The 26702-nt window shown below is 49.6% G+C and overlaps 3 protein-coding genes across 3 annotated transcripts; 1 reads left to right on the top strand and 2 right to left on the bottom strand.

Moving 5' to 3' along the window:
* The first annotated feature begins 11416 nt into the window (after positions 1-11416).
* Positions 11417-17128, top strand: NDUFA6 (NADH:ubiquinone oxidoreductase subunit A6). Its single transcript, XM_008144560.3, has 3 exons — positions 11417-11585; positions 16111-16226; positions 16923-17128. Exons 1-3 carry the CDS (start codon positions 11447-11449, stop codon positions 17052-17054), a joined length of 387 nt encoding a protein of 128 aa, XP_008142782.1. The 5' UTR covers positions 11417-11446; the 3' UTR covers positions 17055-17128.
* Positions 17129-18178: 1050 nt separating this feature from the next.
* Positions 18179-21656, bottom strand: SMDT1 (single-pass membrane protein with aspartate rich tail 1). Its single transcript, XM_008144561.3, has 3 exons — positions 21309-21656; positions 19698-19838; positions 18179-18417 (listed from the first exon to the last, which is right to left on the bottom strand). The coding sequence occupies exons 1-2, from the start codon at positions 21492-21494 to the stop codon at positions 19701-19703; spliced, it is 324 nt and encodes a 107-aa protein (XP_008142783.2). The 5' UTR covers positions 21495-21656; the 3' UTR covers positions 18179-18417; positions 19698-19700.
* Positions 21657-21824: 168 nt separating this feature from the next.
* On the bottom strand, positions 21825-26431 carry PHETA2 (PH domain containing endocytic trafficking adaptor 2). The gene is made up of 3 exons (XM_054719587.1): positions 26321-26431; positions 24995-25076; positions 21825-24493 (listed from the first exon to the last, which is right to left on the bottom strand). The coding sequence occupies exon 3, from the start codon at positions 24477-24479 to the stop codon at positions 23700-23702; it is 780 nt and encodes a 259-aa protein (XP_054575562.1). The 5' UTR covers positions 24480-24493; positions 24995-25076; positions 26321-26431; the 3' UTR covers positions 21825-23699.
* Positions 26432-26702: the final 271 nt, after the last annotated feature.

The following is a 26702-nucleotide window of genomic DNA, read 5'->3' as shown; positions in this document are numbered from 1 at the left end:
ACTAGCTTCTCCCGCCGTCTGCTCTGTCACCGCGTCCCACTACTTCTTCGGACGTCCTCTTACCTTGATTACCGCGGTGCTCCTTCACCGAATCCCCTGTGTTCAGTGCCCCACGTTGGGCGCCATCTGCCGGAGCCTGCCGGCACTGCAGTTCAACGGTACCTGAAAAGGGGGGTGAGGATTAAGGAACACAGACACATTAGTTTCCGGGAGGGCGTGCAGCTTGATTCTGCCGCAGCGCCGAGTTTACTTTCTCAGCTCTTTATATAAGCAGAAGCAGCGTATGCAAGCATAGAGGTCAAGGCACGGGCAGCGTGTTCTTTCCACCTGAGCAGAACCCTGAGTAACTACGTAACTTCTCACTCCGCTAACTTTCTCATCTTTGTTCCTGTTATGGAAAACATACTGCATTCTTGACCCTGCCACATTGTTCAAACCTAGATACGTGAAACAAAAGGTTTCAGCTAAGTGGGGAAAACAAGGTTGCTGGATTATACACCTGATTGCCTCTCACGGTTTCCCACAAGATTCAGTCTTGTCAGATAATACAATAAGCACATTTTCTGGATCAAAAACAAGAACACAGCCTGACAATTTCTAAGTGTCACCCCGTCATCTGATCAGTGTCTGCTGAGCTTCCATTGGGGCCAGGAATAGCGCAGAGGGGATAGAAAGGTAATAGGACACAGAGCCTGCCCTTGGGGAGCTTGAAGAAATCAAACATCTTCCGGTTCAAGACAATAACTTCTACCGTCCCCAAATTACTGTAAATGTCGCTGAGTAACAATTACAAAACTGTGGATGGTGAAAACCACCAAATGCCTGAGTTCCACATCTACATGAAACATTTAGATAAGCCATAAAACACTCAGTAAACTGTAAAAGACTAAAGTTATTTCAAGTAAGTCCTTTGACCACAGTGGAATTAAATTAGAAATCAGTAACAGAAAACTCCCTGGAAAAATGCCCAAATATTTGGAACTAAACAACATACCTTTAAATAACATATGGGTGCCGAAACCGGTTTGGCTCAGTGGATAGAGCGTTGGCCTGCGGACTGAAGGGTCCCAGGTTCGATTCCGGTCAAGGGCATGTACCTTGGTTGCGGGCACATCCCCAGTAGGGAGTGTGCAAGAGGCAGCTGATGGATGTTTCTAACTCTCTATCCCTCTCTCTTCCTCTCTGTAAAAAATCAATAAAATATATTAAAAAAAAAAAGAAATGCTATAAAAAAAAAAATAACATATGGGTGAAATTAAAAGTCAAAAGGGGCCCTGGCTCAGTTGGTTAGAACATCATCCTGATACGCCAAGGTTGCGAGTTTGATCCCTGATTAGGTCACATACAAGAATCAACCAATGAATGCATAAATAAGTGTAACAATAAATCAATGTTTCTCTCTCTCAAAAATCAATAAATAAAAACATTTTTAATTCTCATTAGAGGGATTGCTATCCATGAATGCAAACATGAAATTCCAATAGTCAGCAAACCCTGATTAAATAAGTGCCTAAAACAGTGGCACAGACCCCATGACCTGGGACTTCAGATGAATCATAGTGATTGAGGCATTGTTGCCCCTCACTCCGACCCAGAATTCTGTCCAGATTCTAGGAGCGTATGCATTGCCAAGGCTTTATGAAGGCAAGGACTGTGTCTCCACCTTCTCTATGTCCTCTGTATTTGGCTCAATGGTTGGCAGAGAACACCACACGGAAATATGAGAAATGCATAACATGGTCACGTGGGTGAGTGGCAGGGCCAGAGTCCCAGATTCCCGCCCACTCCTCTGTGCCTGACATCCATGATTTAGACCCATGCTCCGTAGGCGCTCCCTCTCCAGGCAGCAACCTCAAGTGATAAGGGTATTTTCAGGGCCAGCTTCCTAGGCTTGCAATCTGTGCAGTCATACGGCCCGGGCTCAGAAGGGCCTCGCTTGGTATACCACCTCCTCCCTACTGGGGAGTATCAGAGGAGACCTAACAGAGAGTCAGGACTTTCACCTTTGACCATAGAGAGGTCTCGTGGGAAGACCCGTGGGGAGCTGGAACTCTGACTCCTGCTAATTACTATGCAGAGCCCCAACCCCTTAGTGTCAACTGAGGCTGAGTGGGGAACCTGGACTTCTACTTACAGTAACAAGGAAGCTCTTCCCCCTCCCCTGCTGGTGTCAAAGGAAGCCAGCTAAAGGAGAAAGTTTAAATGAGACCCAGCAGCCGAAACCGGTTTGGCTCGGTGGATAGAGCGTCGGTCTGTGGACTGAAGGGTCCCAGGTTCGATTCCGGTCAAGGGCATGTACCTTGGTTGCAGGCACATCCCCGGTAGGGGGTGTGCAGGAGGCAGCTGATCGGTGTTTCTCTCTCATCAATGTTTCTAGCTCTTTATCCCTCTCCCTTCCTCTCTGTAAAAAATCAATAAAAATATATTAAAATAAAATAAATAAAATAAAATAAATGAGACCCAGCAGTGAGAGGTCAGAAATGGTAGAATTATCTGATAAAGATTTAAAAGCAGACATTATAAACATGCTTCAACAAGCAATTATGAATATGCTTGAAATAAAATAATAAAATAACCTCAGCAGAGAAACAGTAGATATAAGGAAGAACCAGATGGAAATTTTATTTATTTATTTATTTATTTTATTAATTTTTTACAGAGAGGAAGGGGGAGGGATAGAGAGTTAGAAACATCGATGAGAAAGAAACATCGATTAGCTGCCTCCTGCACACTCCCTACTGGGGATGTGCCCGCAACCAAGGTACGTGCCCTTAGACCGGAATCCAACCTGGGACCTTTCAATCCGCAGGCTGACGCTCTATCCACTGAGCCAAACCAGTCAGGGCCCAGATGGAAATTTTAGAACTGAAATAAAAAGCTCAGTGAATGGGTTCAAAAGCAGAAAATAGAGAATAACCAGTGACCTGGAAGATAAAACAGTAGAAATTACTCAATTTGAACAACAGAAAAAAATAGACTGAGGAAAAATGAACAGATCCTCAGGGATGTAGGTCTACAAAAAGATCAAGCATCACCATGACTAGTCTGGCTCAGTGGATGGAGAGTCGGCCTGGGGACTGAAGGGTCCCAGGTTCGAGTCTGGTCGAGGGCACGTGCCCGGGTTGTGGGCTCAATCCCCGGTGGGGGGCGTATGGGAGGCAGCTGATCAATGATTCTCTCCATCATTGATATTTCTCTCTCTCTCTCCCTCACCCTTCCTCTCTGAAGTCAATAAAACTGTATTTTTAAAAAAATCAAGCATCATGTCATCAGAGTCTTGGAAAGAGAGGAGAAAGGCAGGGCTGAACAAATACTGAAAGAAAATTTTCCAAATTGTGTAAAAGGCATGACAGTCCCAAGAAGCTGAGTAAACCCCAAGCAAGATAAATTCAAATCAATTTGAATAACAACTGACTATAGAGGCTAGAAGAAAGTGACACAACATTTTTCTAAGTGTTGAATTGTCAACCCAGACTCCCATATCCAATGAAAATGTCCTTCAGAATGCTGGAAAGAAATCAGGAAATTATCAGATAAAGGAAAACTAAGAGAATTTGTCACCCACTGATATGCTCAATTGATCCTATATAATAAAAGCCTAATATGCAAATTGTCCCCTCAGGCGTTAGGTCGACCAGAGACCAGGAATTCAACCGCTTGCTATGATGTGCACTGACCACCAGAGGGCAGCGCGAACATGGTGGGCGTCGGAGATGTAACGCTGGCAGTGGGTGGCAGTGGAGGTGCTGCTGCCCCCTGATGGGCCCTGACGAGAGTGGGACCGCAGCAGGATGGTGGAACAGGTGAGCAGGCGGCACCAGGCCAAGGCGGGTGGGAGCGGGGGCCCGATTGCCCTGCTGATTGCCCCACAGATGGCGACCAGCGGCAGCAGAGAGGGGCAGGGCCGCCGTTTGGCTTCCAAGCACTGAGGGAGCCCGGCGGGGGGCCCAGCCTCAATTGATCACTCTGTAGATGGGATGGTAGAGCAGGTGAGGGGGCGACACCAGGCTAAAGTGGGGTGCCAGGCGGGGCTGCAGGGCTGCGAGCCTGGGGGTGTGAGCCGGGGTCCGATCCCCACAGGCCACCCCAAGGGAACCCACCCATGCACGAATTCGTGCACCAGGCCTCTAGTCTACACTAATAAAAGAGAAACATGCAAATTGACTGTACCTCTGTCACGCCCACAAGCCAATCAGGAGCAAGTATGCAAATTACCCCAACCAAGATGGCTGTGGCCACGGAGAGAGCAGGAGGCTTGGGTTTCCCTGGCAATGGAGGAAGCCAAGCTTCCAGCCCACTCTGGCCAGCCCTGGCCTCTGCTCAAGGCTACAAAGTTTTAATTATAGAAGATAAATAAATCCCGATACCAGGGCCTCCACTTGGGTCGCTGGGGGGCGTGGCCAGCCTGCAAACCATCACAGGCCCCTTACCGAGGCTGCCCCACGACCCAAGGGAACCCCCACCCTGATCCGGGACACCCTTCAGGGCAAACCAGCCGACCCCCACCCATGCACCAGGCCTCTATCCTAGCCAATAAAAGAGTAATATGCAAATTGACTGTCACTCCAACACACAAGATGGCTGCTCCCATGTGGTCAAAGATGGCTGCCCCCAGGTGGACATAAGATGGCCGTCACAAGATGGCCAGCAGGGGAGGGCAATTGGGAGGGACCAGGCCTACAAGGGAGGGCAGTTGGGGGCAATCAAGCCTGCAGGGGAGGGCAGTTAGGGGTGACCAGGCCAGCAGAGGAGGGAAGTTGGGGGCGACCGGGCCTGCAGGGAAGGGCAGTTTGGCGGGATCCAGGACTGCAGGGGAGGGCAGTTAGGGGCAATCAGGCTGGCAGGGGAGCAGTTAGGCATCAATCAGGCTGGCAGGGGAGTGGTTAGGGGGTGATCAGGCTGGCAGGCAGAAGCAGATAGGGGCAATCAGGAAGGCAGGGAGGTGAGCAGTTGGGAGCCAGCAGTCCTGGATTGTGAGAGGGATGTCCAACTGCCCATTTAGGGGTCCCTTGAGGGGTCCCAGATTGGAGAGGGTGCAGGCTGGGCTGAGGGACGGACACACACACACACACACACACACACACACACCCCACACACGAATTTCGTATTTAATAAAGGTGCAAAAGCAATTCAGTGGAGGAGGGTTGGCTTTTCAACAAACGATTCTGGAGTAATGAAGAAGAAGAAGAAAGAAGAAAGAAGAAAGAAGAAAGAAGAAAAGAAAGAAGAAAGAAGAAGAGGAGGAGGAGGAGGAGAAAGAGGAAGAGGAAGAAGAAACTTGACCTAAATCTAACACCTTATACAAAAATGAACTAAAAATGGGTCACATACTTAAATGTAAAACATAAAAGTTTTCTTTTTAATTATAGGTTCCTAAATTTGACAGCAATAGCACAATCCATAAAAGGAAAAAAATTTGATAAATTGGCTTTCATCAAAATTAAACACTTTTGCTCTGTGAAAGACCTTGTTGAAAAGATTGAAAAACAAGCTACAGAGTGGGGGAAATATTTGCAAACCACATATCTGACAAAGGACTAGTATCTAGAATATATGGGGTAGACAAAGGTAGGCTTACAGTTGTTTGTATGGGAAACGTTACAATCCTATATAATAAAAGGCTAATATGCAAATAGACCGAACAGTGGAACAACCGGAACAACTGAACAACCGATCGCTATGACGTGCGCTGACCACCAGGAGGCGTGTGCGGAACATGGCGGGCGTCGGCCGCAGCAGGATGGTGGAGGTGAGCAGGGGTGCCAGACCAAGGTGGGCTGCCGGTCACTGTCATCAGGGTGAGCCTCTGGTGATTACTGAAAATTCTTTGCTCCCGTGCACTGAGGTCCCGTCCAGTGCTCGCACCCGCTGCTGGCACCAAAGCCGCTGCTCGCACCCACTGCCAGCACTGGCCCTGCTTGCACCCGCAGCTGGTGCCAGAGCCACCACTCGCACCCGCTGCCAGTGCCCGGCACCGATCCTGATCACTCGGCGCCATCAGTGGGTGCAAGCGGTGGCTGCCAGCCCCGATCGCCCCTGAGGGCTTCTCCACCTCCCCCTGCTCCTGAGGGTTGATCAGGGCAGCAGCTGCCACTCGCCCCACTGACGGCGCCGGCCCCACTTGTACCCGCTGCTGGCACCGGCCCCAATTGCTCCATGCAGTCAGCAGGTGCGAGTGGGGCATGCACTGTCAGCATGTGAGAGTAACGGCGGCGGGAGCAGGGCTGTCAGCGGACAGGGGACAGGAGACCGGGGCCACAGTGGGAGGGGCCAGACAGGGGCGAGGAGGATGGGCTGAGACCCACTCCTGTGCCCACCACAGCCTCACAGTTCCTTTCAAGGTGCATGAATTCATGCACTGGGCCCCTAGTTAATAAATAATAATACAAGAATAAACTCTGTGTTTCGTGTATTCACAACTGCAAACCTACGTTTGCCCACCCCCTGTATAAAGAACTCTCAAAACTCAAGAGGTAAACAATCTAATTGGCAAATGGGAAAAGACATTTCACTAGAGAGAATATCAGATGGGAAATAAGCATGTGAGAGGCCGTTTAACATCACCAGCCATTAGAGAAATGCAAATTAAAACAACAATGAGATAATGCTACATACCTATCAGAATGACTAAAATAAAAAAGTTGCTCTACCACATGCAGAAGAGGATGTGGGGAAACTGGGTCTCACTCATGCATTGCTAATGGGAATAATGGTACAGTTGCCCTGGAAAACAATTTGGTATTTTTTAACTAAATATGCCACAAACATATAACCTAGCAATTATAGTTCTGGGTACTTATACTAGAGAAATGAAGTGTTATGTTAATAGTAACTTGACATACACCTTGTAACTGATATCAGGGACTGGCTCTAAATTCTCACTATATATAACATTGCCTCTAATTCTATGGAGGATATTTACTTCATGTATTGTGCTATTCCAATTTTCTAAAATCATTGTTTTTTTTATAAGGACAAATAGGGCATTTTTATTTATTTATTTTTAATCCTCACCCAAGAATATTTTTCAACTGATTTTTAGAGAGAATGGAAGAGAGAGGGAAAGACAGAGAAATATCGATTGAGAAAAACACATGGACTGGTTGCCTCCTGCATGAGCCCTGACCAGGGCCCAGGCTTGGGGAAGAGCCTGCAACGGAGGTATGTGCCCTTTACCAGAATCGAACCTGAGACCCTTTGGTTCAAAGGCCAACGCGTTCTATCCAAACCTGCTAGGGCCAAATAGGGCATTTTACTTTTTTAAGGTGAAGGTGATGACAGTAAGAAGGTATCATTAAAATATACTGGACTGCCCTAACTGGTTTGGCTCAGTGGATAGAGCGTCGGCATGCGGACTGAAGGGTCCCGGGTTTGATTCCGGTCAAGGGCATGTACCTTGGTTGTGGGCACATCCCTAGTGGGAGGTGTGCAGGAGGCAGCTGATCAATGTTTCTCTCTCATCAATGTTTCTAACTCTCTATCCCTCTCCCTTCCTCTCTGTAAAAATCAATAAAATATATTTAAAATATATATATATATATATATATATATATATACACACACACATACACACACACACTGGACTTTACACATTTGAAAAATCATCAGAGATCATTTTTCCTACGGTATTATTGAGATATAATTTACATACCATAAAATTTATCCTTCACCCATTTGAGTGTGTAAGTCAGTGAATTTTAGCATATTTACAAAGTTGTGCACTAGCATCACACACTAATTTTAGAGCATTTCCTTCAGCCTAAATAGAAACTTCATGCTACATTCACTCCCCATTTCCACCTCAGCACTTGACAACTATAATTTACTTTCTGCTTGTATACATTTGCCTTTTCTGAACCCTTCACACAAGTGCAATTATCTGATATGTGCTGTGTCTAGCTCGTCTCACTTAGCATGTCTTCAAGGTTCATGGTGGCTGAAGAATATTCCGTGGTGTGGATGCACCATATTTCGTTTATACACTTTTTTCCTTGTCCATCCAGTTGATGGACTTTCGAGTTGTTTCTATTTTGGGCAATCATGAATAATGCTGCTATGAACATTCATATACAATTGTCTGTGTGGACAAATGTTTTTTATTTTCCTAGGTAGATACCTAGAACTGGAATTTCTGGATCATATAATAACTTTTTAACTTTTTAAGAAACTGCCTGACTGTTATCCAAAGTGGCTGCACCGTTTCATATTCCCACCAGCAATGTATGAGGGTTCCAATTTCTCCAGATCCTCGACAACACTGTTTTCTCTTTTTTATTCTAGGCATTCTAGTGGGTGAGTGGTATCTTATGGTTGTGACTTGCATTTACCTAATGACTAATGATATTGTCTTTTCACATACTTATTGATCATTTGTATACCTAATTTGGAGAAACAGCTATTCAAATCCTTTGTCTATTAAAATAATACTTTTTATAGTAATTTTGACTTCCATATACCCCTTACTCCACCCCCAACATACACACACTCACAGCCTCCCCACTATCAATGTCCCTCAGCAGAGTAACACATTGTTACAATGAACCTACACTGACACATCATTGTCACCCAAAGTCCGTAATTTACATTAGGGTTCACTCTAGGGGTCTGAGCATGGATAATGGCATTATCCACCACCACAGTATCATATAGAATGGTTCCACTGCCCTCAAAGCCCTCTGTGCTGCACCTATTCTTCCCCTTCTCCTCCCAGCCTCTGGCAACCAATGATCTTTTCACTGTCTCCACAGTTTTGCCTTTATCAGAAAGTCATATAGCTGGAACCACACAGTATGTCGCCTTTTCAGAATTGCTTTTTCACTTAGGCATATCCGTTTAAGTTTCCTTCATGTCTTTTTATGGCTTGATAGCTCATTTCTTCCTAGCGCTGAAGAATATCTTAATGTCTGCACATGCCACTGTTTATTTATTCATTCGCCTCCTAAAGGACTTCTTGGTTGCTTCCAAGTTCTGGAAATTATGAATATAAACATCCATGTGCAGATTTTCTGTGGACCTAATACCAAGGAGTGTGATTGCTGGATCATATGTTCAGAGTATGTTTAGTTTCGCCCAGCCGGCATGGCTCAGTGGTTGAGCACCGACCTATGAACCAAGTAGTCATGGTTGTGGACTTGATCTCTAGTGTGGGGCGTGCAGGAGGCCGCCAATCAATGATTCTCTCATCATTGATGTTTCGGTCTCTCCCTCTCCCTTCCCCTCTGAAATCAATAAAAATATATTTAACAACAAAAAAAAAAGAGTATGTTTAGCTTTGTAAGAAACTGCCACACTGTCTTCCAAAGTGGCTGTATGATTTTGCATTCTCACCAGCAATGAATGAGAGTTCCTGCTACTTCACATCCTCATCAGCATTTGGTGTCACCTTTGCTCATTTGTGTGTGTGTGTGTGTTTTTAAGAGCGAGAGAGAGAAACATTGATTAGTTGCTCCAATTATTTATGCATTCACCAGTTGCTTCTTGTATATCCTGACTGGGAATGGAACTGTGACCTCCTGGTTCATGGTCGACGCTCAACCACTAAGCAACACTGACCAAGCACCTTTGCTCATTTTTAATTGAGCTATTTGTCTTTTTTATTATTGAGTTGTAAGAGCCTTTTACATATTCCAGATATAAGTCCCTTAGGGAATATATGATTTGCAAATATTTTATCCCAGTGTGTGGTTTGAGAAGCCTTTTATTGTTTTAATGAAAAGGAATATTAACATTAAATTCATGACAGTGGTTACACCTAGGGGAGGCAGGAGCAGGGACGAAGTTACACAGGCAGATATCCTGTAGGTGCTATGAGAGGCAGAGCACACACTCTGGAGCCACCACCTAGGTCTCAACCCAATGCTGTTAAGTAACTTCGTCTGTGTCTCAGTTTTCTCATCTGTAAAATGGGTTCAACAACACTTATCTCACAGGTGTGTTGTGAGGCTTAAGCGAGTTAATGTGCCTGGAGAACTTAAAACAGTGGTCACCAGGTATATAGTGTACTTTATAGAAACCTTGATTATTACCAATTCTTAAGTTGGGTACTGGGGTTCAGAAGTTTCGTTTTATTATCATGCTTTATCATTTATATGTTACATGCTTTCTTTTGTATAGCTCATTTAAATGTACAAATACATTTTAAAATAAAAGGAGAATAATAGCCACACTTTTAACCCTTTAAAATGAGAAAGAGGTCCTGACCGGTTTGGCTCAGTGGATAGAGTGTGGGCCTGCGGACTGAAGGGTCCCAGGTTCGATTCCGGTGAAGGGCATGTACCTTGTTTGCAGGCACATCTCCAGTGGGGGGGGAGGGGGGTGTGCAGGAGGCAGCTGATCGATGTTTCTAACTCTCTATCCCTCTCCCTTCCTCTCTGTAAAAACATCAATAAAATATATTTTAAAAAATAAAATAAAATGAGAAAGAGTGGGCTAGATGCAGGGCCATACCCCATGCTGGTCCGGGGCCCAGAGCTCAGCTCAGCCCGGCTCCTTCCGGGACATTCACAAGGTACCTGACCCTGAAGCCCAGGCAGGAGGTGGGGGTGGGAGACCTCACGCGGCAAGTGCCCTCGACTCCGCGCCGCCTCAGTTTCCTCACCTGTAAAATGGGGATGCTAACTGCACCCGCTGATCCAGGAGGTTAAAGGAGGCCAGGTAACTGCGCAGCCCCGCCGGTCCTGTCGGCTGTTTTTCCATCACACTCAGTCCCCTTCGTGCTCAGAGAGAACCTCGGCAGGAAAATGCCAGAAAAGAGAGACCCAGAAAGGACAGCCCAGGGCTCCTCCAGCTCCAAAATCCTGGGCTGTTTTTCACAGAAATCCACAGTTTGGGATGCAAATGTCCTTGTCGAAAGTGGGGCTGAAAATATAACCTACCTCCCCGGGCTGTGGAGAAGCGTCGAGAAACACTTCACCAGGAAAGCGCTTTCACAGCTATATCGCAGAGTGGATTTATGGGGGTAAAAGGTTGCAGAAAAGCCACAGGAGGGCCAAGCCGGCGCCACAGCAGTCCAGGCGCCATTATCTGCCTCAGCCGCCACCTAGGAGCCCGCGGCCCGCGGGAGCCGACCCAGGAAGCTCCGTGAGGCCAGCGCGCCAACCGCGCTATCCCGGGAGCGCCGCGGGACGCGGGTCGCTGGGAGACCAGGCAGCTCGGCGGCCGGGCTGGGGACCGAGTGCCCCCTGGCGGCGCCGTCGGGCGACCGTTAGGACCTCCAGCCGACAAGTTTGCGTTTCTGCTGATGAGCGTGAGCAGCCACCAACCGATTTCCTTCCACCCAGAGCTACAGGTCTCCAACCAATCAGAGAGCCCTAAAGCCGCGCTCCCGCCCACCCGTGGGGTTTAGGGGCGTGGCCTTCAATTTTAGCCAATAAGCAAAGACTTTCGTCCTTCGGCCGCACGAGTGGGTTGCAAGGGGGCGGGGTTGGGAAGTGGTTTCTTTAGGAAGATGGCGGCGAGCGGCGTACGCCGGGCGGCTGCTGCGGCCAGCACCTCGGTGAAGCCCATTTTCAGTCGGGACATGAACGAGGCCAAGCGGAGGGTGCGCGAGCTCTACCGCGCCTGGTATCGGGAGGTGCCGACCACTGGTGAGAGGCATCGGCGTACGCGGGGCACCGGAGGCAGCCGCTCAAGGTCGCAGCCCTCCGGCCTCTGATTTCTCTCGGGTCTGGCACAGGCGACCCCACGTGTTTCAGGGGAGGAGGGTCACCGAGCCTTGGTGGACCCGACCTGGCAGTGGCGCCGGGGTCAGACCACCTGTGTCCAGCATCGCTTATAGGCGCCCTCGGCGCTTTGACTCCCATGCCCCCCCCCCCGCCTCCCTCCCTCACCCCCCCCCCCCCCGGTAATTCCAAACGAAACCCTGGGAGGGGGAGCAGGGACTGTCAATGACATACTCGCTGTATAGGGGAGGGAACTGAGGCACGGAGAGGCGAAGTGGCTGCCCAGAGTCCAGAGCTGGCCTGGTGGATCTGGAACCCAAAGGCAACTCTAGCTTACAGAACATGTCCAACGCCCCTGGCTTACCTGTATAGCCAGAGTGGCTGTAGGCTGGGCCATCATCTGGTTCCCACATCTCTCACAAAAGAAGAAACTGAGCCAGAGAAGGGAAGTGACTTTCCCAAGGTCGTCCATGTCAGGGATGCCTTTTCCCTCCAGTGCGGTGTTCGCCCCTCCCCCTTCAACCTCCAGGTCTTGCTCCCTATGCTGTTTCTCTCTGCCCCTGGTAATCCTTAGGAGCTCCCCCCCTCCACCCCCAGGTGGCCTGCCCTGCACTACTTCAGAACTCCTGCAGTCACCTAGCTGTCAGAGAACCAGTCTGTTCACCTGAGGTATTAAGTATAAACCGCAGGGTGCAGAGACTGTTTCCTTATCATGGCACCCCCCTCAGTGCTTCCCACCCACTGTACCCGATGAAAGGAAGGTTGGGGGAAAGCCCTCCAAACTGGCAAGGGCAGTCGGTACTCACGTCAGGGCCTGGATGTTTAATTTCATTGACTGTGTGTGTGTTAATGCCGACCATCACTGCTAGTCTGAGAGGGAAGGCGTTGTTAAGCTAGCGGGAGCCCCATAGCACCTCTTCCGGGCTGCTACTTCGGAGTAGAATGGTGGCTGCTGAACTTGCCTCCAGACCTTGCCCCTTACTCGCTGTGTGACCTTGGGCAAGTGATTTCACCTTGCTGTGCCTCAGTTTCCTCATCTATCAAATGAGGATAATAGTACCTTCTTCCAAGAGTTACCATATTAAATAGGTTAATATATCTAGAGTGCTTAGGATAGGGCCTGGCACTCCTTAAGTGTTGGCTGCTACTGTTTTGTTATTGTTGTTATTATCACTATTGTTATTTATAGGGCTTACCCTAACAGAAGCCTCCCTGTAGAAGCTCTCTAAGGATAGGAACTGTGACTGCGCCACACTGTCCCTGTCCTCAGGCTGACTTTGAGAAATTGTGGATGACCAGAACTTAAACCCACAGGACCCTAGGGAAGGAGGAACTTGAGAGAACTAACTACTGGTTCAGGGATTGCAAATTCAAATGCCTTCAGGGGACAGGTGGATAATAGGTATGGGGAGTGTGTATTAAATCCAGATGTTTCAAAACATAATGCTTGCCTAGAGTGCCCAGAACCCTTTCTTGTTATAGGGAGGAGTGAACAGTTGAAATTGATTTACACCAGGGTTTCTCAATAGCCACATTTGTGCTGGATAATCCTTTGTTTTAGGGGGCTGCCCTGTGCATTGTAGGATGTTAGCAACATCCCTGGCCTCTACCCACTAGATGCCAAGAGCATTCCCCCCTAATTGTGACAAACCAGAATACCTCCAGTCATTGCCATATATGGGGCAGGGGGTGGCACAGTCACCACTGGTTTGAGAACCACTGGTTTAGACCAAAGAACAATTCAGCAGGCTATAGCTTAGGCTGTTCCTTTTTGCCTTCCTAAGGCCTTGCTCACTGGTGGAAGGTTGTGTTCAGGGGTTAGGATGCCAGGAAGGCGCCTAGGACAAAGCTATGGAATTTGTCTCTTGAGAACAAGGGTTCTTAAGCTGGAAGGAGGGGCATTCAGGGATCTGTGAACTGGCATCGTAAGCAAAACTTTGCATTTGTGCACGTGACATTTTCCTGGCAGGTGGTTCAGGAGGTCATGAGGATGGGAGTGATGGGCACCAGCTCCCCTCGTATGCCTAGGGGCACCTTGATTTTTTCCCACAGTGAGGAATCTAATATAAAGATGCAAGGGTTATACTGATAGCAGAGGAAGAGTCTTCCTATTTCTTTCCTTCAAAGAGTGCCAATTGTAAATTTTAAAACAACACAAGAAACACCCTGGATTCCAGGCCCAAGTTTGCCGGGGACCAGTAGTATGACCTCAGGCAAGTCCCCACAGTGCTCCAGGGGAGCGGTTGCCAACCTTTCGGACCTCATGGACCCCCTGTGGTCCACGGACTACCAGTTGGCAACCGCTGCTCTAGGCCTCACTCCCCCACCCCTATCCTGAGTGTAAGATTCTAAATTCTAGGGTCCACACTAGTTTATTTCTGTCTCTCATTGTCCCTTTAGTCACCATTTTCTAACATTCCTAATATGATACTGTAGTGTTTTAACAGCCAACTCTCTGGAGGGAAACCTAGATGCATGATGTTTTCCGTTTTCCACGGAAATACTCCCACCATGGCTGATGTTAAGCTACCGAAGTGAAGTCGGCGAAGGCAGCAGATTTGGGGAGATATGTGTAGAACTGGCTCCCCATGGGAAACTGCTCCAGCGGCCACTGGATACAGAGTTCTTTCTACTGTCTGATCCTCAGTCCTGTCCGCTCTGTGAACACTTACTGACCTATGAAGCTGGGATGCAGTTCCTCCTATTGGATTTCTGCTATTGTGTATTCTGTTTGGATCAGAAACATTGTCTTTGCAGCATGGGATAGTATTTCCTCAGCAGAAGCTTTGTTTTCCTGTCACTCTAAGTTATGAGTATAGTTAAAAATTCAAGCTTTATTATTCATTCAGTCATTCACTAATTAGCTCTCAATAGTGGTTTTCAGAGCTGGTTGTGACAGTTCTCTAGACTGGAATGGATATGTTGCAGGAATGACCACCACACAAGGTACCTCACCAAATGAGCACTCTGCCCAGCCTATCCCGAGAGCCTGGTTTGTGCTGTGCATTCAGCTGGTGGGCTCCTCTTCTATCCTTACTAGTGGCCCGGTGCACAAAATTCGTGCACATTAAAAGGTGATTAATTAGAGGAAATATTTTAATATTGCTATTTGCCCTTTCTCTATAATGGAATTTTCAGAGATGAAAGAAAATTAGTAAAATGTATATGAAAATCTTCCTCCTGTCAGAGTCTGGGGTGTGCCGGGGGGCCCAGAGTCAAGTCCCCACCCACCTGTGGCGCCTCAAAATCGCGCGAGACCCAGACCCAGCCGGCTCCACCCTCATTGGGTGAGATCCAGACCCGGCCGGCCCCACCCTTGTCAAGCCCTGCCGGGCGGGGGGCACAGCCTCAGGTCCCCTGCCCCGGCCCAGCACCACGCAGCCTCAGGTCCCTGCTGATGGCTCGTTAAGGCTTGTTTCAGGAACTTGGCCTCTGTTGTGGGTGCAGCCATCTTGAGTTACAGAAAACACCCCCTGCCCTCACACTTCCGCTGTGGGCACAGCCATCTTGTGTTATGGAAACCCAGCCTCTGCTGTGAGTGCCGCCATCTTTGTGATGGTGTGATGGTCAATTTGCATATTCCCTCTTTATTAGATAGGATTGCACCTATCACACAAGGCTTCGTTCATGCCCTTGTTATCAGCAAATCCACTGCAGGCTGACTGCCTGGGATGGGAATACAAATGACTGCAATCTAATTTTCAAAGGCCAGCATGTGCTTCACATGAAGTCCAGGTCATTTAGTCTCTGCCGTTCTTTCAGGCACATATTTAACCAGGGATTGCTGAATATTGTGATTTCATGTTTGCATTCATGGGTAGCAGTCCCTCTAATTAGAATTTAAGACCAAGAGAACAGGACCTACGTCAAACTTCTCTCTTCTTCCCCCAGTAACCTAACATGGTAGTGCTAGCTGGATCGAAGCCTTCCCTACCTGCACAAACCCTCACCACATCATTTTACCTTAATTCCAACCTGTTATCTTTTGGCAAATGATAATACTAATTTATTGAGGGTGTATTCCATGCCAAGCACTGTTCTAAGCACCTCGCATTGTTAGAATCCTCCCAATAGCTCTGGAGTTAAATGTGCCATTATTGTCCTCACTTCATCATTTATAATGCTCTCAGGCCCAGAGAAGTTAACATACACCGGGATATGTAGCTGGTAAGTGACAGAGATGGACTTTGAACCCAGGTCCTTCATACTCTTGGCCTATGCTCTTACTGCCCTTCAAATGCAGTGGCCTTGTCTCCCCAAATAAAATATAAGCTCTTTGAGGGCAAGTCTCACACTTCTTCACATCCTCAAGCACCTAGCTTGGGGTCAGGCTAGTATTTGGTAAGTGAATTGAATGGGCAATCTCTGTGTTTAATGAATATCCATAGATCAAAATTTTAAAAACTTGTTTTAACCATATAATTTGTACCTGGTCATGTTTTCTCTTTAGTGAACTTATTCCAGCTGGACATCTCTGTGAAACAGGGACGGGATAAAGTCCGAGAAATGTTTATGAAGAATGCCCACGTCACAGACCCCAGAGTGGTTGATCTTCTGGTCATTAAGGTAACTGACCCTCCCTGACCGATTTAAAAGAATGCCCAACTTGTCCAGAGCTTTCCAGTCTTCCCAGATGAATATTTTGTTTCCAAGTTTAAAAAGCAACTGCTGGGTCAGCAACTATCGCCTGGAACAGTTGAAGTTGGAGGTTATCACCTGGTTAAAGACTATAAGATTGTTCAAGGGAAAACCCATCAGGGCTTGCGTTTTATAACTAAAAAAGGTATAGGGATGAAAGTTTGAACTCTTCTTCAACCCTTCCCTAGAGGTTACTGCTTCACCTGGTTGCCAGCTTACAGCTGGAAGAGGCTGGCCGGTTGGCTGAGTCCTGTGTAAATGGGGTCAAATCCTGGCCCTGATTCTGTCTCTGATCAGTCACGAGCATCAACAGGAGGGAGCTTTAGCATGTTAAGCAGAAATATAAGTTAAGCCTGTCAGGTTAGGCGTCATGGGGCAGGGGCCCATTGACCTGGAAGTCTCTCCTTAGACCGGTCAGCCACAGTTAAATGATATTTGAAAGCCCTCAGAGATCACTTAGTCCAACACCTGTTTTCAGATGCAGAAACTGGTCTAGACAGAGTACATTACTTACCCAAGGCCACTCAAGTCAGTGTCAGAGCAGAAAATAGAATCCTGGCCTTCAGTGTTGTATTCCTTTCACTGGACCACTTTGACTGAAGACCTCTCCCCTCACCTGTGCAGGGAAAGATGGAACTGGAGGAAACTATTAAAGTGTGGAAGCAGCGGACACACGTTATGCGGTTCTTCCATGAAACAGAAGCTCCAAGGCCAAAGGATTTCCTGTCCAAGTTCTATGTTGGCCACGACCCATGAAGTCATTCAGTGGGAAGGTGCACGTTGGTATTTAAATACTTTATAGTACAAATAAACTCAGTATATGATGGTCACTTCGTGATAGGATTCCATTGGTGAACCAATGGGAGGCTCCGTTTCTGCAGTCTGTTACTTTTTGCCTGAACAAGTGCGGTAGGGGTATACACACCACCTGTTCCCTTTTCCTGAAGTGTGGGGTTGCCTGTAAATGAGTGGATTCTCTTCTCAGAGCCTTGCATGTGGTAAACAGGAAATACAGGCCATCTGTTCAGAAACTGTCATACTGGGTATGAGGCTGGATGACTTCGTTAATTTAGCTGTTTCTACAGCCTCCAGGATTGGATGGTTAGTGTCACCACACAGATTACCCAAAATTAGCCAGCTCTTGCTGTTGGAGAGGGATGAGAGCAGCTCTAAGGCACAGAAGTAGAGAACACAAACTGGGCTATTTCCCCTGGGTTTTGAAGGAAGTGGCTGATCAGAGGCCTAACCTCTCTATTTGCAACAAGCACGGGTCCTTAACATGAAATTAACTTCCTACTCAATTAGACTCCCCACTAGGGACACAGATGTTCAGTGCACACCCGGAGAACAAATATTCCAACTGTTTTTGCACGGTTGCAGCTTTCAAGTGACAGTAAATGTTGGACCAGGTGAAAGCAGTGATCTCTGCTTTGGATGGCAGTCTTCTTCGTTCCTTCCCTGGACGGTCTAAAAGCCGGAGAAGGGCTCATTATATAGTCACCCTTAGGATTCCCAAATTTTTCAGCACCAAGATTCTCTTTTCATCTAAGAAACCAAGTTTAAAAAAAATCATTTTAATATTTTGTAGTTTTAAACTAACAACCAAAGCTATGATAGATTGGCATGTGACAATTAGCCAGTGTTATTCCACACACAAAAAGTGTGAGGGTTTAGTTAGCCTGTGCAGCTTTACTGAGGGAAAAGAGTTTCTGTTGGCGTTTTGCTAATCATGAAAATAGGTGCCAGGCCCCATAATTATGGATCCATAAGGGCCTGGAGACCCTGGGTTGTAAATCAAAGGCCTATTAGAGAACAAACAGCAGAGACAAACTGCAACAGCTAGAACCTACTCATCCTGAGAAATCCAGCCATCACTCATACACCGTTGATATTTGTCATGTTTATTCATCATCTGGCTATGCTCAGTGGATTGCACATCTCGGGGAACCTCCCAGAGTCTGGGACAAAGGGCTGTGGTCATGGGCCCTGCAGGAGGCTTCACTGGAGTTGGGAGTCTGAGGGCTTTCCCTAGTCCCTTCTGCTGATAGGCAAGGAGGAGAGGCTAAGCATCACCATTTCTTGATTCAGTCAGGGCTTTCTCTTTCCTGAGCTTCAGGACCTGTAAGAAAGGAGAGCAGCAGTGAACTGGGCAGCAGAGCAGCCCTTTACCCACAATCAGAGAATTCCAGAGTGGTTCCATCGAACAGGAGAGAAGCGGTTTTCAGTAAATGTGGTTATTCATTCGTACATTTACTGAGCATTCACCACAGACCAGGCATGGGGCCCTAAATGTATAAATATCATTTCCCTGCCAGCAAGAAGCTCATAGTCTAGTAGAGTTTGGGGTGTATGTGTTTAAACACATAATATGGAGGGTCAACAGAGAGGTACTGGCCAGTCAGAAGGAGCAGTCGCTTTCAAATGGAGGAATGTGGGAAGACTTGATCAAAGATAATGAAGAACTGGTGGAAATGGAGCAGTGGGACATAGCCTTCTAAGTGGGAGGAACAATGAGCCAGTGCTTGCGAGTGAGTAATTCCAGAAATGGTGAGTACTAAGGATAGGTGTGAGGTTGGGAATATGGAAGATGAGGCTAGAATAGGTGTGACCAGATCATGGCAAGCTTTGAATGCCAGACTAAAGAATCAGGAGTGTCTTTATCTATGACAATAACGCAGCCACACAACATATCAGCACCAGAAGTCAACACAAGGAAGCTGAATGGGACCTGTACTGGGGGAAGGGTTTATGAGCATGACCATGTACCGGCTGTGCTGGTGCAGAGCTTGGTAACCAGAGCTGTCCATGGTGAGAATCTACAGTTTCTAAATTTCAGTTTGAAGCACTGAAATGAAGCTGTTTGTGGTGGGTGTGTAAGCGTATTAAACTGTCGAGAAAATTTTGGGGTGGTGAGAACGAGGCACATGAAGGGCAAATGAGCCCTGGCTGGTGGCTCAGTTGGAGTGTTACCCCATACAACCAAAGGTTGCAGGTTCAATTCCTGGTCAGGACACATACCTAGTTTGTGGATCACCAGTTGGGGTAGGTACGGGAGGCAACTGATTAATGTTTTCCTCTCACACTGTTCCTCTATCTTTTAAAAATTAATAAAAACATATCCTCGGGTGAGGATAAAAATAAATAGATAAGAGATTAAATTAGATAGATAGTCTGGCTGTGGTCCAACCTAGCTGGAAGAAACCCCAGTGAATTTATAAGTCAGTAAGACAGTTTCCCTCATCCAACATAGAGAAAAGGCAAAATAACAACAGTAGCCACCAAATGAGTCAATTCATTAAAGGTCTGCACTTCTCTTCAAGTGTCCACCAGGCCAAACTACCAGTTCAGACTCCACCCCCTTCCTGCTCCTGGTCCATGTAGGGAAACGGCAAGTCTTACCTGTTAGTCGTCATCGTCGTCGTCCTCTGGGACAAAAATGTCATGCTCCTCAAGTAGCGCGGCAAAGTTCTTGCTAATGAGCGTCCCCACATAGAGAAAGGGGATCACAATGGAGAACACACGGAGAAGGCCGAAGGACATCTGCAGAGGGTCAGAGTGGTGCCTGTGAGCTCCAGGGCCCACTGTGGCAGGACAGCAGAGGCCTGGCCCTCCCAGGGTCATTCCCTCTTAGGGACTCCAGCCCCATCATAAACAACTTGATTTTAAAGTCCTTGGGAAAATTCAAAGCGAAAATCAGAAGAAGAGATAAAGTCATTTTATGGCCATCAAAATGGCTACCAGAAAGGAAAGATAAAGGTATTCTAGACATCTGAAAACAGGAGCACATGCCCTGGCTGGTGTGGCTCCGGCGGCGTCCATATACTGAAATGTGGGTTTGATTCCCAGCCGGGGCACCTACAGAAGGCAACCAATCTATGTTAGCTCTCACATCGATGTTTCTCTCTACTTCTTCCCCCCTCTCTAAAATCAATAAGCATGTCCTGGGTGAGGATTGAAAAGTAAAATAAAGCTCAGCCAGTGTGGCTCAGTGGTTGAGCTTCGACCTATGAACACATGCCAAGGCACATGCCAGAGTTGTGGGTTTAATCCCCAGTGGGGGTGTGCAGAAGGCAGCTGATCAATGATTCTCTCTCATCATTGATAATTCTATCTTTCTCTTCCTCTCCCTTCCTCTGAAATCAATAAAAATATATTTTAAAATAAAATAAAAATTGGAGCACAATATGGTAATTATTTGCAGATACCTATAGAGAAACAGGTGAGAAAGTACTAAGAGGGCTAGACTCTGGAAGTAAAATTCAGTTTTACTTGAAGACACTAAATACATGAAAATGGATTATAAAAAAGATGTACAGTGAAGGGATATTCTTTAGAGTTCTTGAAATAACAGGTTTCCTAGTGGCAAATTTGATTTCACCAAATTAAAATTTAGAAACAGGTGTGTTTTGAAAAGTGAGCATGTTCTTTACACTGGAAGTCTAACTTTTTAAATGGACTGGGTTGTTTTGTAAAATCTCAACATTTCCTCTTGTATTTTCCTATGGGGTTTCAAACATTTTTTCAGCTATGCCTTTTTATAAGGCATCTCTTCCCCAACATGCACCCTGCACCTTCCTGCGTCTTGCTATGAAACAGCCCTGAACTCACCTGTCTGTGTGAACTAGCATAGGCAAAGTCCTTTCATAATTCGTTATGTGATCCCATCAACTCTGAGGTAGACGGGGCAGAGGTTACAGGATCTGTCTATATTGGACTCATAAAACCGAGTCTTCTGGCACCAGAGATGGACCCAGACACCGCGCTCCTAAAGATAGCTAGTACAAAATGCTGTTTTCTTCAGTCTCTATATACACCCGGCTTCACTGGGACCTAACCCCACTTCCCACCTGTCAAAATTAGCGCATTAGCGCAAAACTGTCCTTGATCCGGCTTCCGGTCTAAGACGACCGTTTGATTGGCCATTGCTCCTATCAATCAAAGTCGACCCGCACACATTTCCCACTACGATTGGCCTCGGCACCTTTGCCCCGCCTCCAGGCAGACACTCACTTTCACCGGCTTGGGCAAAATGGCGCCGCTGCGAGTAACGATGACTGACCTCGACGGTACCAGGCTCCGACCTGAGCCGCCCAGTCCGGCGGAGATATCTCCATCTTTCTTCAAGCTCGGTCCTCTCCGGAGAGCCCCATATTGGCCAGATGCCAAGACCAGCCAGCGAGCCGCTCCGGACGCCATCCCCGGCACCCGGACCCCAGCGCCTGGCCCCGGCGACGCCCTCCGAAAGAACGCTGCCTCAATGATCGCGAGGCTTTCGGAGCAGCCGAGAGGCCCAGCCTCGCCGTCGCGCAGTGCGCCTAGTTCCAGCGGCGGTGGGCGGGAGGCACTTGTCACGGGCCAGCCTGGCGTCGTGACGTCACGAGGGCGCCGCCGAAGCCCAGGCGGGGTAGGCGGGCCGCGGATTGGGGTTGGTGGGGGGAGCTCGTCAGGTTTTTTCAGTTTCCCTCCCAGGACGACTTGGCAGAGCAGCCCTCAGGGGATGGTTGAAGTAAACTTGAGTAACGGAAGTGAGGCGTAAAGAACGTAGTGTTTTAATCGTACAAAAATTACTGTAACAATAAGAAAGACAGAGGCCTGGAATGTCTATACAAAACCAGGCTGTGGAGCTTCCGCTTAGGGCTGGGAAGGCGGCCCCTCCTCTTGGGAAACTAGTCGGGCAGGAACAGGTCCTGGCCCCTGGGCCCGCATTTCAGCCTCCTGGCCTTCCTAGTAGAGGCTCTGAGCCTCAGCCTCTAGGCCAGTGGTTCCCAACGCGGGGCACACGCCCCACAGGGGGGCAATTTGATTTTTAAGGGGGGCAATTCGAGAGTTATTATCAGTGAATTTTGTGCATTTCTTATGGTTCTAGGGACCTCATATACAGTCTATAAATATATATTGTGACATATTTATGCATTTCAGTTCTCTATTATGTTTTGAAACTTTTATTTGCTATTTTTTCATATCACTTCATATTATTTTTTTAATAATTTCTTAGTAATTTCTTCCTCAGTATGTCTACTGTCCTTTCGTTCTTTTATTTTTTTCTTTCATGATGCCATGTTCTTTGGAAGCCTGTTTAGATCAAGTTAGTGGCCTTTTAGGCTTCCTCCACGTGCATAGGAGTTCACTTTTTGAAAAATAAGAATTCTGTCACAGGGAGGGGGGCATCAGGACTTTAGAGATGCTTAGGGGGGGCACGGCCAAGAAAAAGTTGGGAACCACTGCTCTAGGGCTAGTTGGGCCTTGGTCAGGCTGCCGAGGCCCCAGTGATAGAAGCTAAGGGCAGATGGTGTGTATTGGGGGTGGGGGTGTTCTCTGCGCAGTCCCTGCATTTCCCATCTAGCCCCTGCCACCATGCCCATAGGGCATCAGCCTAGTCAGGCCTCTGGCTCTATAGAGCCAGCCACTTTGCCTCCCAGAATAATTGAAAAAGAAAACATTTGGCCTGCTAGTGAGCGTGGCAATGAGAGGGTCTTGGCAGGTGCCCACTGGGTGACAAGCAGGACTGTGAACAAGTTCCCAGGTGGTTTCGGGAGCTGGAACACCTCTTTGGGAGTCAGGCAGGTACCAGCAGGCCTGTGCCCAAGCTCCTAGAATGCCCAGGACTGAGAACCACACAAAACGGACAGGCTTTCCCTGGGGAGCCACACTGCCTGCCCACCTCTTCAGCCTCCCTCTGGGCAGCCCCAGGAGCCTGCAGCTGCGTACCGAATGCAGTCAGGATTTCTGCTGCCATAAAAGCTACCAGTGCCTCCTGGGTCAGCATCCAGCGCCGCCTGTTGCCAGGATAGCCAGAAGGAGAGAGAGGACGGGACTCCAGCACTTTCTGAGCAGAGTACATCCCTCTGTGTTGGCAGGAGGCCCTCTCCCACCAAAGGACCCTCCCAGACTGTAGATGGGGGTCACATGCCCCGTCTCCCCACCACTCAGGAGAGCGTAGCCCCAGAAACCCCAGGATGTAATAAATCCACTTTCTAGGATACTGTCAGTCTGAAGCCAACTTCTCGTTTTTAAATGTACACAAAACGTCCCATGCTGGGAACTGTGGCTGAGTCTGGCCTGTAGGTGAAAGGCAAGATGGCCTGTAGGCACGTAATATTCCCTACTTTCTCCATTTCATTCACATCCCCTAAGAGAGGGGCAGTCCCCCGCAGTGTCAGGAGACTTGGGCACCCCCTTGACTGCTGAGCAAGCCACCTTTGCTCTCTGGGCCTCAGGAAATAAAGGGGTTACAAGTAATGATTCCTCAGTTCTCTCCAGGTATGAGGGTGGATCTGGAACCTGGAGAACCCCCTCAAAAAAAGCAACTTTGGAAATAAGTAAACATCAAACTCCTAAAAAAAAGAATTGGCCCTGGTGTCCTGACCAGCAGGACAAGGGCAGAACCCAAAGGGTCCAGGTTCAGGGCTTATCCTGTTGCTCACATTTGGGCTGGCTCCCCCGGGCCCTCTGCTGCCACCCCCGCCTCAGCTCCAGGATCTCCTGGCCGTACCAGTCGTGCAGGGTAGAGAAGCAAGAGGTCTCAGGGGACACGGGGCTCTGGCCCCTGCCTAGGAGGAGGCTGGCAGGGCCCTGCAACTCACATTCTGCCAAGCTCCGCCCTGCTGGCCTGCTGCCCGCTGCTTCCACCAAGCCCATAGGGCTGTGCTCCCTGGAGAGGGTGTGGCCGTTCTCCAGGCCCCGAGACAGCTGGTCAGGAGGCTGGGTCTTACAGGGGCTGGCAACGGCCTTCCAGGATGAGTGGCGATGCAAGGCCAGGCTCTGGCGGGCATCACGCAACTGGTTCTCCAGCTCACGCACCACCAGGCGCATGTAGCCAAAGCTTGCCCGGGACAGCGCCTTCACCCAGGCCTCCTGGGCTGCCGGTCCATCAGCAGCAAGCAGGTACGGACGCACACCAGGGGCGTTGAAGCAGATGGTGAAGGCAAACTCCTCGGGCACGGGAGCCTCGGCCAGTTCCACCGTGCAGCCCTCCAGCACCACCAGCCCCAGAGGGGCCCGGGCCTCTCGACTCTCAAAGGAGAACAGCAGGTTGCCCTTGAGGACAAACCAGCACCTTCGGCCAGTGCCACTGGGGGTGGGTGGCGTCCCTGGGCCCCCCCAGGTGCGCAGGAAGCCCCTGTGGTCTGCTGGGGAGTTGCTCAGTGCATAGTGGGCCACACTCCTCTCGTTCAGCTTCATGGCTCCATAAGAAACTGTGAGGCAAGAGAGGTGGCCATGGGTCAGAGAGGGAGGGCGCCCCGTGTCCCTGTGGGGAGGAGTGCTGGTTCTGGAGGAGGCTGGGGCCCAGCCTGTGGCCTCTACTGCCTTGCTGTTTGCTCGAGGCTCTCAGTGGCTTCATCTGGGAAAATAGCTGGTCTCCCCCGCCTTTCTCTCAAAGGGTCTGGACGTCAGAGGACTCAGAGAAAAGGAGAATGCGATCGTATCAGACCAGGAGGTATGGCAGGGTTTTGACACAGCTTTTTAAAATCCAAAGGAACCGGCCCAGCTGAGCTGAAACGGACCCCAAGTCCATTGAAACCATTGTACTTAAACCATCCCCTAATCTGGGGACCCGTTAGTGCCAACCCTGAGGTCAGACCTCCAGGGCACGGAAAACGGAAGCAGGGGGCAGTGAAGGTGAACTGCACACAGCCACATGGTCTCCTCACTCCCTCACACCTTCTGGGGACCAGCCTCGGCAGTGACGCACTTACCAGCAGAGCTTCCTAGGGGCAGGCAGGGGCCTCTTGTCTGGCCACAAGGCTCAACCACTTGACCACGTGATTTCCAGTGCGCCTGCAAAATAATTCTCACACCCAGTCAACCTCTCCTAAAGGACGAGAACCCTTTAACTTTGGGGCCCAGGAAAACCACCGCCTCCTCCAGGAAGCCTGCCCAGGCCCCTGATAATCCCCTACCAAACCACCCACCCGGGCCAGGCTCCCGGAGCCATAAAGGGGCGGGGTCCTGTTGTCTTGGCCCTCTGAGGCTCCGTCATGGTTAATTCCCTTCCAGCACTCCTCAGTTTGCTTGTGGGCTTTGATTGAATCCCCTCATCTGAGAGGCCTGCCTGAGCACATTATCTAAGCGGCTCCTGACCAGCCAGGGGGTCTGACCCAGGATGGCCCAACCACAGCCCCCTTCTTTTCATTTCCTTCATCCCACAGACCCCCCTGCTGTTGACAGAGCTGTCCCCGGCCTCAGGATGCCTAGCCAGGGACTTGGCTTGGCCCCAGGGAGAATCCCATACCCCGCCGCACAGGGCTGGGAGGCCCTCAGGAACTGTGTGTGGAAGTAACTGGGAATACAACGGTGGGCAGCACCAAGGCCCTCCCTCCCGCAGCCCACCTTCCAGCAGGGGAGACTCACTGTAAACAAACACAAAAACAATAATGTTTTCATTAAAAATAACTGAATACTAAATTATGTAAGGACCGGTCACGATTAGGGCTGAGAGAAATTAACTGGGTCCTGGGGTGGGGAGGGGTCGTCCCAAAAAGCGGGGGGGGGGGGGTCCGCGGAGGAGTGGCCTCGCCTAGGTCCTGGGCCCAGCCCCGGGCGCAGGGAGGGGGTCGGGAACCCACGGACCTCCCCGCCCCGCCGCGTGCCAGGGGGGATGCTCCCCCTAAAACCCGCCCAGGATTGCGAAGCCCGGCCGCACACCCGGCGGGAGGCCGGTGCTCCGGGTTCCCCGGCTTCTTTTCTTCGAGGAGCAGCGGGCTGGGGCGAGGACCGACCGGCGGTGGCCGCCGCGGAGAGCCTGTGCAGGGCAGCGGCGCCGGGCACTCCCCGCGCTCGCCTTAGCCCGGGCGCCGCCGCGCTCTCGGTCTCCCGGGGGCGCACAGGGGCTGTCCCGCCACGTCCCCGCGGCCACGCCTTCCCCGGGCCGCTTCCTCCCGGAGCCGAGGCGGGTGGCCCGGTGCTGGGCTGCGGCCGCTCCCCGGGGCCATGCCGTCTCGGACCCTGCGCTTCCGCGGCAGCCGGGGGACCTGCCTGGGCGGCTCGAGTTGCTGCCCCCTCCCTGCCCGTCCAGGACTCACCAGATGCCCCTCGATCTTCGCGGGAAGGAAACTGAGGCCCGAGCTGGTCAGTGGCTGGCGGCCTCGAACCCAAGGCCCCGCCTCAGGCCGTCTGTCGTCCACATACTCATCCACCCCTCACCTCCGCCCCCACCCTCCCCGCCCCGAGGGCTCCGAGGCCTTCTCTTCCCCACTCCAGTCCCCCTCTCCCTGCCCCGCCCACTTCTCCGCAGAGCCGAGCCCGGGAGGCCCAGCCGGGGAGGCCTCGCCCGCCCGGGCGCCTCCTCTGGGCGGGCTCCTACTCAGCCTGCAAGGCCCGGCTGAGCTTCCTGGCCACGCAGCTGGGCCCCTGGAGTCACCAGTTCTTTGCTTCTGGGGTTTTCTATTTCTCCTTGTGCCACTC

This window comes from Eptesicus fuscus, chromosome 7 (genome assembly GCF_027574615.1).
Source record: "Eptesicus fuscus isolate TK198812 chromosome 7, DD_ASM_mEF_20220401, whole genome shotgun sequence".
Taxonomy (NCBI): domain Eukaryota; kingdom Metazoa; phylum Chordata; class Mammalia; order Chiroptera; family Vespertilionidae; genus Eptesicus; species Eptesicus fuscus.
The sequence above is the reverse complement of the archived record's forward strand: the minus strand, read 5'-3'. Positions and strand labels throughout refer to the sequence as shown.

Coding starts and splice junctions, on each gene's coding strand:
- NDUFA6 (XM_008144560.3), top strand. CDS start 11,447: ATGGCGGCGAGCGGCGTACGCCGGGCGGCTGCTGCGGCCAGCACCTCG. Junction 11,586..16,110: donor TCGGGAGGTGCCGACCACTG/GTGAGAGGCATC, acceptor TTTTCTCTTTAG/TGAACTTATTCCAGCTGGAC. Junction 16,227..16,922: donor TTGATCTTCTGGTCATTAAG/GTAACTGACCCT, acceptor TCACCTGTGCAG/GGAAAGATGGAACTGGAGGA.
- SMDT1 (XM_008144561.3), bottom strand. CDS start 21,494: ATGGCGTCCGGAGCGGCTCGCTGGCTGGTCTTGGCATCTGGCCAATAT. Junction 19,839..21,308: donor TTTTGCCCAAGCCGGTGAAA/GTGAGTGTCTGC, acceptor GACCCTCTGCAG/ATGTCCTTCGGCCTTCTCCG.
- PHETA2 (XM_054719587.1), bottom strand. CDS start 24,479: ATGAAGCTGAACGAGAGGAGTGTGGCCCACTATGCACTGAGCAACTCC.